Consider the following 13075-nt stretch of genomic DNA (forward strand, 5'->3'; position numbering starts at 1 on the left):
CTCAGTTCTTCATTTTTCTTCCTGGGAGTCAGATGAGAGGAGAAGTTGGAAACTCTCAGTTTCCACATACTGTGAACCTGCCCAGTCAACCATGTGAAATAAGTAAAACTAAATAAACAGAAGAATGCTTTTCTTCAAGGTTCAGTGTACTGAATATGTTCAAGAATGTCATGGAGATTAAGGTTGAGTTTTTCTAGTATGGAATCAGTGAACTCAACCAGAGCTGAAAGGGAAGGTCACTGGTCACTATTGTCACTGGGTCATCAAAATTATTGGAGATTAGTTAACCTTAAGCAAAAATCCAGCTTTTTACAACAAAGAGAAATAACATTATTGAGAATGAGAGGATTCATTTAGTACTTTTGAAAGCATGATTTTATTTCCAAAAGAGAATCTGCAGAATGGAAGCTGTTTGTGAACACTGGAGGCCCTCAGTCTGCCAAAGTTCAGAGAAATGGTAAGGCTGGCTTCCTCATTTTCTTTCTAAGAATTGATTCACAGGTAGTAGTGAAAAATTAATGTAAACAAATATTACATGAAAAGTTAATGTAAACAAATATTTCATAAAAATAATAGATTTTGCTCCTATTCTCTAAATTTCCTCCTAGAAGTTGAGAATTTACCATTTAATATAATAAAATATTCACTGAGGCTTGAAATTATTCACTTTTCACTTTATAGTTTTTTAAGTTTCTAGACAATAGAAGTATTTCCTTCTCTTGGTTTCATTCACATGGTCAGTTGCATTTGTAAAAACAAGTCTTACCAAATCAAACAACACTGCACTGACAAGCTGTGAGCAGTGACAATAATTCCACTAATGTAGTTGCCAAGTACACTAATTATCCTAATGATGATTCAGTTGTCTGATAATCACATCCTCCGAGGACCACATACAGTCAATCCACACAGCTGCGGAGTCCTCTCCAAGCTCATTTTGCTTTTTCCTGTCTTGGTAAAAACTACATAATATTACTGTATTAGCATAAAATAATCATCAGGACTGAACATACAGACAGTTAAAGTGCTGAAGGGTAATTGACCAAACCTCTACATGAGTTGCTGAATTCTGTCACTCATTTCTCCAGTGTCCGAAAGAGCCATAATTTGGACCACAAATCTGGTTCCATCTAAAGCAATGCTGTGAATTTTGAAGCAGTAAGACTATTTATGTTATCCATTTATTTTATCAATGCTTGATAAAAATGTTTTGAAGACATAACTAAGTAATGCCTTTATAGGTTCACTAGTGCTTTTTTCTTGCCCTCCAGAATTCTTAAGTAGCAACCAAAAATAACTCTCATAATTTAACATCGAGATTTATAGTATATGATGAGAAGTATTTACCTTATCACAGAGGTAAAAATTTCATGAGGAGAAAGAAGACTTAATAAATGTTTATTCTCAGTTTAATAATCTTGTAAAATATATTTTACATTTTTTCTCTAAATTAAAATTTTTGATGAGATTTTGTCAAGTACTGTGAGGAATATGAGATTTTTACCTTGTTTGTATGCTAGCAAGTTAATCTTCCAGTTTCAGGGATCCAGGCAGAAGACAAGAACTTTTGGGTCAGAGACAAAAGATTTTCTTATCCACAGTACAGTAAACAGCACTCATCGCCTATTTCCCTGAGTTCCCCTTGCTCCTTAAATACTATAAGACAATGCGGAGTTTCCCAGGAGGGCATTGTCCACACTTTCAACTGTGTCACATCTGAAGAACTATGAATTTAGGAAACCCATCTTTCAAAATGCCAACTAGAAAAAATAATATTTGCACTGAAGAGAAAAACTGTCTTATCATTTAATCATTCTTATTTTTCAAGACTGTTTCCATAGCAAACTACATTCCTTGAAAATGTAGTAGAAAAAAATGCAACACATATATTTATGCTCAGAAGAAGTATATAAACTAATAGAAAATTGTCCCCCATGAGACGTGGGTCTGTTAATTTCCTAATTAACAGATAAATCTGTGACTTTCCACATATATTTTGTTTTGGTGTTGTGTATAACTTTTTTGTTTTAATTTACTGATTTTTAAGTGAAATGATAAAATGTAGGAAATTGAAACAAACATCAGTGACATGTTAAATTTATGTCGTCCAAAAGTAAATGCCAAGATAGAATTTGTCAGGAAAAAATAGCTTTTGTAGATAAAAGGGAGCAGGAGGAATTAGCTATAGCTTTTTGAAAACAATACAGGGCTGGCAAATTTAAAGGGAAAAAGCTAGAGAGAAAGAGACTTAGACTACAGCAAATACTGAGAAATTCTCAACTAATCTGATAAAAAAAACCCTCCAGAATAAAGATTTTCTGATAAGGGGAGCCCCACTGTACTACATAAGCTAAACTCTTACCAATATAGACCAAACTGGAGCTTGGCTTGGGTGCTGTGTGGGGAAAGAAATATCGAGAAAGATCAACTTGTCAGCTAAATGTACTCTGAAAATTAAGTCCTGTCTTGAGAAATCTCATCAGTACTTAATAGCGCTTATAAGTAACCATATTGAAATTTCCATTCTGGAAAGATGGGTTAAAGATTCTTAGTCTTATGTTTTCTGTTAGGAGAATAGAAAATTAACATAGTATCCTATAGAGTAATGTAAATATCAACAAGAAGAAAGAAAGTGAATAACATGGAGATTTCAATCATAGTATACAAGAGAAGCAGCAAACATCTTTGAAATGAAGATAATATTTTTTTTTTTTGGCTTTTATGCCACAGTCTGTTAAACTATTCAACTCTGCCTTTGGAGTGTCAAAGAAACTATAGCAAGCACATGAATAGATGTGACTGTGTTCCAATAAAACTTTCACTAAAACAGTGACCAGCTGGATTTGGTTTGTGGATCATAGTTTTCTGACCTATGACATAAAATAGTATTCCTCCTTTTTCTCTCTCTCTCTTTATATTCAGTGGAAACAATTGAACAAAAACTGATAGTTCTCATCCAGAATGTGCAAAGCCACACATTTAAAGTGTGCATTATCTGCTTTTCTGTCAATAAAATACAGTACACATCATCCACAATTTAAAAGAGGAGAAGTTTAATTTGGCTTATGGTTTCAGGGGACTCAGTCCATGACCATTGACTCCATGGCAGAAACATCATAGCAGAAAGGCCTGGTAGGGCAAAGGTGTTTAGTTCATGCTAGACTGGAAACAGCACAGAGAGAAAGGGCCCAAGGGCAAGACATAGAGCAAGATCATGTTTCCATGACCCCTCTGGAAGTACATAAATGTGCTTTACTATTGCCCTGTGTGGCTTTCCTAAGCTTTTAAAGTAACACAATGAATCTTAAATAGCACGGTAGGTTTTATTTGAGAAGTTTCATACTTTGCTCTTAAAGAAAGCATCTCCGAAACACAAGCAGATCTACTGGTACATGAAACTCTTTGTGCTTTAGAGTTACAGAAGAAGGCTCAGATAAAGTTCAGGTCACAGTTTCTGTTGTAATGGAACAAGAAAGCATGTGCAGAGCTGAAATGAGGAATGAGGGATGTAGAGGAAATATAATATTTATCACAATATTTTATACTTTTTTCATTTTGTGTACTGAATTGGAGTCTATATAAGGAAAAATAATTTACCTATATTCAATTGTGCAAAATTTGATACAGAAACTAGAAAATAAGTGCTTTTAAATATCAATCTTTTCATTTTCATATTAGACAAAACAAAAGAGCAAGTGAAACTGAAAGCCTCTTATTTAGTATTGATTTTCCCAAAACAATACCAAAGATAAAAACTTTGGAAGTGGTCTCAACCATTAATACTAGAACAGAATGAGGGATAAAAAGGAAAATTCTGTGTAATACTGCACTTTTAGAAGTGTCAAGGACAGATGACGCAGGCTCATTTCCTCCAAGACTATTCACAAGTATTGCTTCACACCCAGCATTGCTCATCTCTAGACTCTACATCTTATTTTTGAGATTTATTTGTCTGTAGGACAAATAGTCTCTTACTTAATAAAATAAATCATTGAGAAAATAAAAAAAAAAATTGAGAGCTACCATGATGCTAGGAACAGAAAGAAACAGGTTGGTGGTGGATTGGAGATCACTTAAAATTGTGTATAGTAGAAATCAGAGTTAGAGCGAAGGTAAATGCTGCAAAGTGGCAAAGTCATCGGTCTGTGGCTTGTATTTGACTACTATGTATACAATTCCTATTAGAAAATCTCATACTTTCTCCTTTAAAGGAGATTGGCTGAAACTTCTTGGTTAGTTACTAATTATACAAAGGTACCTATTTTATATATCCTTTCAGAGCTGGATAATAAACATATTTCAATTTTACAAACTCTAATAGGATCCAGGGAGGTTCCAGTTCAGCGGTAGAGCACTTTCTTAGTACGCATGAGGTATTGGGTTCTATTCTCAGCACACAAAAACAAAAATGAAAACAAAAGCAAAGAACTGATTAGCAGTAGTGGGTCACTGAGATTTGTTTTGAGAAGAGTTCTAGTTGGATACTACATGAAAAAAGACTCATTTGATAATGGTTGATATCTACAAGGGCAGAAAGTAAGGTATTGTAATTCTTGAGCTAAATAATCACATGTTCTGCCCTGGAGAAATTGAAATGAGGGCTACCAGGAAATCATTACCTAGTTGTGTAAATCTGGACTTTTAACTTACTCCATTTTTATGATTATTTATAATACGTGACTAATACTAATACCTACCTACGGATTTGTGTGTGTGTGTGTGTGTATTTAAAACTTTTAGAGGATATGGTGAGGGTAAGAGACACAAACTTAATAATTTGCTTTGCATACTATCTAACAAAAATTTAGGCATTAACAAACACTAATTATAATTTAATAATTGCATTATACATGCAAACAAAAAGTTCTGTATTAAGAACTTTATATCTCTTCCGCCTTTTTTTCTTACAAAAATCAAGTAGTTATTTTTATCATCTTTATATAGATGAAAACAACTAAACATAGAAAATATGTTTGCCTTATAGAAGATAAAAGAATATTATTTGGGTGCAGAAGTATACTCAGATATCTGATTTACTGACTATATGATAAATTCTATTATTTAGGAGCATACAAATATTCATTCATGCAAACTATCATGTTTTATTGATGTAAATTAAATTGTTTTATTTATTTGTAAAATATATTTCTCAAGGGTCTACTTGTGATTATGGGAACTGAAGGATATTGGTAAAACAAATGTAGATATTATTTACAAGTGGAAATTTCTTTCAAAATTGCATAGGATATTTCATTCAGGAAAAAATTCATATTAACTATTAGGTACACATTAAAATTATATCTAGAAGTGTTTTACATAATTAGCACAACTAGTGGTTTGACAAAAATCTTCCTTTCTCAAAATAAAAAAATCCCTGACATATCTGAATTGATATTCAATTTGAAATGTCAGCCACCAAAAAGGATAAAAAATAAAATATGCTAACAAAATATAGAGGCCATAGCTACATTGTTAAATTCTCAAAGTCATATGTGTAATTTCCTGTATATGAGCTCAACAATGAGCCCTGCACCACTATAAGAATAGTATTCTTTCCCACAGTGTGACTTGGCCTGGTCATTTGAGTTCAGGCAGAAATGGTAGTACAAGTATTTCTCTGTTTCAAGAGAATACAGGAAGCCAAATTGACCAAAGTGTGAAAGGTAGACAGGGTCCAAAGAGAACATCAAACATTTACATTCTTTACACAATTCTTCAACTTGAGAAATCATGACTAGCCATAATTCTCTTAACCAGAAATTTTCTCTAGAATAGAAACTTTTTATACATCCATTCTGTAAATATATTACAGAATATCTGAAATAGAATGTATAATCAGGAAAGACCAATACTTCTACTTCTAAAACCCATAATAGCTTCTTTGTGAAGCTCTATCACAATTATGCAGAATAAAAAACATACATTTTTTCTATTTGTCCTCTAGGTGAAATTAATTATTAGGAAATATCACCTTTTTGGTTATTTCCATTGTGATGAGATCATTTTTTAGAATGAAAAACAACATTCTTTTGAATAACATTAAGGATATTCATAGCATTTACATTCTCAGAATGACTTTTACTTTAATTTTCTACTTCTATTATATATTTTACCTTTATTGTAACTCACTAGAGATGGACCCACTCTTTTTTACACTATTTTGGCCACTGAAAAGAACCCTGAATCTAGCTGTTCAAAAATATTTCTAATATTCATTTCCTCTGAAAAGTTTCCTTGAGATTTGGTGCTATATACAGGAGTTATATTATCACAAACAACTTATTTTTAAAGCAAAAGTGAATAATAGATATCATTTTTCATAAAAGCTTCATGGTCATCCAAACTACAGAGGATATCTAACTAGGAATTTTGTTTTTCATTTTTTCCTCACCCCATCTCATATAGGCTAAGTCCAGAAGTAGAAAGTTCCTCCCATCTTTGCTAATGGTTCTTCTTCTCTCTCTACCAAATGTAACTCTGGGCCATTCTTTACATATTTACATTCTCTATATATCCCAAACATTCTTAAGGACCAAAAATTTCTCTATCTACTCATGGCCATAAGGACTTGATTTATTTGTTAGACACACAAGCACATAATGATAGAATCGGGCCAGGGATTTAGCTCAGTGGTTCTACTGCCTACCTCGCAAGCACAAGGACCCAAGTTCGATCTCTGATACTAAAAAACAAAAACAAAAACAAAAACCTAAAAAAAAATATAATGATAAAATCTCTAAAACAAGTAACTTTGTGTTAGTTAATAGAATATTTGTAGAATATAGCTTATTTCCCTACCATTGTCTCTAATCGTAAGAAAACCCTTTATAGATTTATTTTTCCTGGCACAAAGCAATCTTTTTATTTTCTTTTTGAAAGCAGAAGTGCCCACAGGAAGGTTTTGTTTATTTATTAATACTGAAATTTACTTTCTTCTTGAAATTTTTCTGTTGGCATGGGGCCTTCGAATGTTAATCTTAAATAGTGCCTTCCCTACTCTCCCTAAATAGTACTCCCTAGTCTTAGGGTGGATGTTAAAGTTCAGAACTTCAGCTTGTGGTTGTCTCATTACTGATTTAAAATGTTTAATATAATTGTACTGAATATATTAGCAATATTTTTCTATTCTAGCTATATAAAATGTAATCTCAGCTTTAGTTGTTAAAGCTAAAATTAAGAATAAACTAATCACAATCTAACTTAATTTCTGATTTTATACAAATTTCCTTAAAATTATGTATTGTTTTTAGAAGAAAACAATACATGTGTATGCAGGGTAGATGAAAAATACTTGCAAAGGAGAAATTGTGTAGTATAAAATAACAATCAACACTTACAAAGACATAAATAGGCAGCATCCAGAGATGGGGAGACTTGATTGGCACAGAAGTATTGCAGTAGAATTGGTCACAGATGCAAACAATTTGCAGATAATTAGAAATATCCTTTGGCATATTGGCTGACCATTAACATCTAAATTCATTTTAATGAATCTATAATTATGAAACTGTGCTCTGATGCGTGTGTTTATGAGCTTTCCTCTCCTTCATCTCCACACCCACTTGCGCATGTTCCTTATAGAGAAGAAAAACAGGTGCTTCTAAGTTTAGTGGTTTCTTCTTATTCATGATGTTGCTAAGGTCTATGTGCTTACTATTATAAGAAAAATTGTGTGACTATCTGAATAAATAAGTATATTCACCAGTATTTATTAAAATAAGTGAAACCGTCTAAATATGGTACATAAATATGGCAAAGTTAGGTGAAAATGCAAAGGGTTTTGAAGTTTTAATCATATAGGTTAATGACTGGGTCTTGTGGTAGTTTAATCAGTAATCAGGTTGTAATAATTTGCTTTGCTTTAATATCAAAAATTAGGTTTAGTATATTCACCAGAAGACAAAATCTGCTTTACAACTGTTCTTTACTACTGTCCTTTGTGAAATTAGAAAGAATTAACTGAGCAGTTAACAAGGTGGTGAGTCTAATATATTCACCCTGGAACTCTACCAATTTCTAACCCTTCACAACACAACATGAATTTGCTTGTTGGTTTATTAGGAAATACTTGAAACTTTATTCTTCTAAAATGACTTCAACACTGACATTAGAAAACATAGTATTAGAGCATTTTCAGGAACATTCAAAAGGAAGGGATACATATTTGAACCCATTAAGATAATTTTCATTTCTGTTTAGCTATTTTGTCTGATTCTGTATCCTCTAAATATGAAATATAGACCAGTTTTTATTATACCTCTCTATTGATAATAAATACATAAGCACATTTAAGTACTTATTTGATACTTTTTAAAACAGAATAAGATTTGAAGAGACATTGAAAAAATACCTGATATTGATGCAAAATTGTATTATATATTTCAGTAAAGACTTTCTTTCAGAAAAAAAAGCTATATATATTTTAGTAGTCTTTAGATATATTTTGTAACATTTTAAATATTAATATGGGCACTAATATTAATTAAATAAAATATTCACAATAGATAATTTTACATATGTGTAATAAATACATTTACATTTACTTGAAAAACTTTAATGTTGATAAAGATATCAAAAACTTGCTGTGAAATTAATATTCATAATAGAGCATCAGTGACTCAGAAGTAAAACACTGTTCTGTATGGGTAGTTTTTATTCATAAACAATTTTAAATCAGAGAACCATTAAACAGATATTGAAAGAAATTATTGATGCATAAATGTTAGGCAAGTGTCTAACTGGAACACTCATTGTTATATTAGGTAAGAATACAGAAAGAAGGAAAAATCTTAAAGATATTACTTTTTCTCTCTAAGCAGTTGAACTAAATTATAAAACAGCACATATCCAAAGAGATTATATATTAGCTTTGGAAGTGTTCTGGAAAAATGTAATAGTAAAACATTTCTGGTAGCCATTTTTTGAGACAAAAAAACTTAATTTGGCTTAAGAGTATTTTTTATATCCATGGAAAATATATCATTAAAGTAATCCTAGCAGCAAACTATATATGTTGGATAGAAAAAATGATTCATTATAAGCCTTTGGTAGTTCAATGCAAATTTTAGAACGTTTTACTGAAAGGAATCTTAGCAATCTTTTTAAGAATGCGTACATTCACGTAAGTATTACTAAACAGAAAACCTCAAGTAGGGCAAATCTATTCAAAAGCTCTCTACCCCCGCCCCCACTTCATAGCAATACAACTGTGTTAAATCATGCAAAGAGAAAACGAACAAATAATTCACTCCAAGCCTGGAAATCAATGTTGCAAAATACCTGAGAGATAGAGGCCACTCATCAGCAAGCCCAACCGGACATTAAGAAATTAATGCTGAATAACCAAGAGGATAGGAACCTGCTGCGGTGGTTTGGTTCAACGCTTCACGGGGCTTGGCTCACACAGAGCACATATACTTCAGCAACACGAGACGGGTGATGCTTTCTTACTTAGACTTTGTTGTGTCTTTGAAGCAGTAATTGGTTGTTGAATTGAGTTACTCACAATATACTTAGAATTAAATATCCCAAAGTGTAGGCAAGGGAGGACCTGCTGTTATTTTTATTTTAAAATCGGTGGTTTATTTTGGGTTGTTGCATTTAAACCATACTTTGGGGCAAGATTGTCGCTAACACTTCACTCTGGCCCAATGGGTGAAGCTTGATAGTAATCCTTGCTAGAAGTATAGTGTTTATGTGGAGCAGCTTCAAGGAGAGATAAGAATACTTGAAAGATGGCCCTGTTGATTCTCAGACGACACAGTACAATTCGGAAAAGGGGGCTCACTCAGTAGGGCTGATGTGGTTGATGCTGGCCCGGGAAGTGCTACTCATGCGTGGCATCATCTCCCGCGAACACCCGTGGGAGGTCATGCCTGATCTATACTTCTACAGGGATCTCGAAGAGATCAAAGAAGAAGAGCAGGCTGCTGCTGAAAAGGCTGTGACCAAGGAGGAATTCCAGGGCGAATGGACCGCACTGGCTCCGGAGTTCGCTGCTGCTCAGCCTGAGATTGCAGACTGGTCTGAGGGTGTGCAGGTGCCCTCTGTGCCCATTCAGCAGTTCCCCACAGAAGACTGGAGTGCTCAACTAGCCACGGAAGACTGGTCTGCAGCCCCCACTGCTCAGGCCACCGAGTGGGTAGGAACCACCACTGAGTGGTCTTGAGCTGCTTGTTCTGCAGACACTTACGCAAAATGGAAACAAGGTTGATGGAAAATAAAACACAAGTTTCCAAAAAAAAACAACAACCATACTTTGGGGAAACACACACACACGCGCACACACACACACACACACACACACACACACTATTTGGAACTGGAAAAAGTTAAGGTTCCCCTAGAACACTATTGAGGTAGGGAAAGAGAGCTAAAACTTGAAACTTGAAAAGGGTTAAAGCAGACTGTGTATCTGTAAAAGCTCAGAAGATTTCTTTAATTCTGTCTCCAAAGCATCCCTTTTGTTTTGATTGAGCTAAAAGTCCCAGATGGGAGGAAGCATAGCATCATCTCAAAAGAAACCACCGTTCTATTTATTTTTCAATCACTAGGCAGATGTGTTTGGATTTCTTTTGAGAATGGGCATCCCTCCACAGAATGTAGAAATATTTTAATAAGATGTTTCACAATGCAAATACCTAGAAAGAAAAGCCACTAATATTTGCAACTCTTTGTGTGTTCACCTATTTCAAGAAGCCTAACTAAATTGTCACTGTGTTACACAACTTCACTGTACAGGTCACAAGATGAATATAGTTGCAGATTTTTTTGATGAACACCAAAAGGAGTAATAATAATACATGCTGGTAAATATATGGTATTTTAATTTTGTCATAAATATTCATGTATTGAACACACTCCACACACTGATGCTACAGAAACATCTAAGCATGTCTAAAACACTTTACATTTGTACCCTCTGCGTAGAATTCACCTTGCCAATATGTGCATGGCTTTCTCCCTGGACTTCTTCAGCTCTTTATTAGGATATTACTTATATCCTCATATGCTGTTGACTGCACATCTCAGAAGGCATGATTGAAATGGATTTAAGGTCTCTTGAGTTATGTGATGTTTCTGCCCATGTTTATGCACATATATCATCCTATGAAAGGACCTTCCCTGACAGCCCTGTTAAAACTAAATCTCTGTTTTCAAAATACTCTTCTTTCTTAGAATCCATTTCTATGCACATAAAACATATTTTTTCCTTAATGTTTCTTCTTGACTCTTCTTTTACAATATACACTTTGTGAAGGTATAGGTTATTGTATAGTCTAAGACATAAGTATTTAGAACTGTAGTAAACTGTGAATAAATCTTTGCTGAATTAAGAAGCAAATCATGCTTCATCTTTTACAGAACATGTAACTAGGAGAGCAGGGAAAGTAGGAGAGAGAGAGAAACAATGAAAAATTACCGTACCTTATGGTCACTGATGGAAAAAGAGACCAGAGAAAACTTTATATCAGCATGACAAGAATAACAATGAAATGAGATAAATGGTGTAGACATAGATACTGCTATTAATGTGAAACAAAGTTAAGACTCATGTAAATGCTAAACCACAAATAGAGATGTGATACAGAAAATAAAGGCAGAGATTCCCATTTCATTTAAGACTCACTGCAAAATGATTTTATTTTCTTGAAACTATAGTGAAAGTGTAGAGCATATAGGAAGCTAAGGAATGGCAAGATCCTTCCTTGGTCAACCCAAGATGATGCTTAGAGTCCATTTGAATACTAGCATGTTTAATTAATGCTAATATATAAAGGACGATTTTAAAAAATTTATAGTATGGTTAAAATATATATTTCATTGGTAAAATTTTTCTCCGGGTAAATTTGTTAGCAATCATGGGACTGTATTAAAAGAATACATCAAACTCATAAATATGCATAATTTCAATTGTTATGTATCAGTTAAAATAAATTTCTTTAAAAAATAAGAGCAGTTCAGCTTTCCATTGATTTCCATATTTGAATAAAGAACAGCGATTATTTCTCTCTCCTTCATATATATATATATACATATTTTTATGTATCTTTTACATACATCTTATATATATCTTTTATATATCATATGTACAATTAAATATATATTTGTGATAAAACTATATGGATATATATCTTAAAGATATTTTTCTACAGAAAATGATTAACTAAAAAGTGTGAGAGTTACAAAAGTATGTGTTCATTCAACTGTAAACAAAAATAATCATTCATATGTGGTAAATATGGATATTCTGTAACTCAGAATATAGTACAATGATAACTTCAGAAGATTTGACCCTGAATATAATCCACAGTGCTAAGACTGAAAAATATTAGAAAGCTTACTAAAATATTTATAATCTCATTAAGAAATGTATTAAATCTTTCAAGGTAATAAAGATGAAATGGTCTAAAAATACAATACCAGTAAAATGTTTATTAGCTCTAAAACAATCATTTCAGCCTTTTAATTTTTTTATCTTTTTCATGAAGTACCTTATTAAAAATGGTCCTAAATGATTTCAATATGCCATTCTGATCATTATTACAGTTTTTAATTGGGTGTGAGGCAGTAACTTGTTTTTATAAAATAAAAGGTCAAATATAGTCTTATAAAAACCTAAATTTGCATGAAATTATCATAGCTTTCTAATAGTTCCCTGGAATAATTGACTTTCCAATAGAAAATTAAGTTGAATATCATGATTTTGATTTCATATTTTACCGGTGACCATGGTGGGCCAGTTAACATTGATTGTCAACTTGCCTGTATTAAGAGATTCCTGGATTGTGAGTATACTGATCTCACTTCTGGATTAATCCCTGATAAATTCAGAGCTAAAGGATCTGTTAGTAGGTGTGACCTGATTGACCATCAGGGCTTGAACTTGATGATTATTTCAGGCCCCATACTACCTCTTTTCTGACTCTCTGTCACTCTCTCTGCCCCCTGGCTACCATAAAGACCAGCTTCCTTCTACCATGCCCTTCTACCATTGTGTCTCTGCCTGAAAGCCTGAAACTCCTGAAACTGTGACCCAAAGTAAACCTCTTCTCTTTACGCTGAGAGTGTCAGG

The 13075-nt window shown here is 33.1% G+C and overlaps 1 protein-coding gene across 1 annotated transcript; it reads left to right on the forward strand.

Moving 5' to 3' along the window:
* Window positions 1–9799: 9799 nt before the first annotated feature.
* On the forward strand, window positions 9800–10168 carry LOC101699138 (small ribosomal subunit protein uS2). The gene has a single exon (XM_004855001.3). The coding sequence runs from the start codon at window positions 9800–9802 to the stop codon at window positions 10166–10168; it is 369 nt and encodes a 122-aa protein (XP_004855058.2).
* Window positions 10169–13075: the final 2907 nt, after the last annotated feature.

Source organism: Heterocephalus glaber, unplaced genomic scaffold, assembly GCF_053883595.1.
Source record: "Heterocephalus glaber isolate CG9 unplaced genomic scaffold, H.glaber_assembly_v1.0 deba00001586, whole genome shotgun sequence".
Taxonomy (NCBI): Eukaryota; Metazoa; Chordata; class Mammalia; order Rodentia; family Bathyergidae; genus Heterocephalus; species Heterocephalus glaber.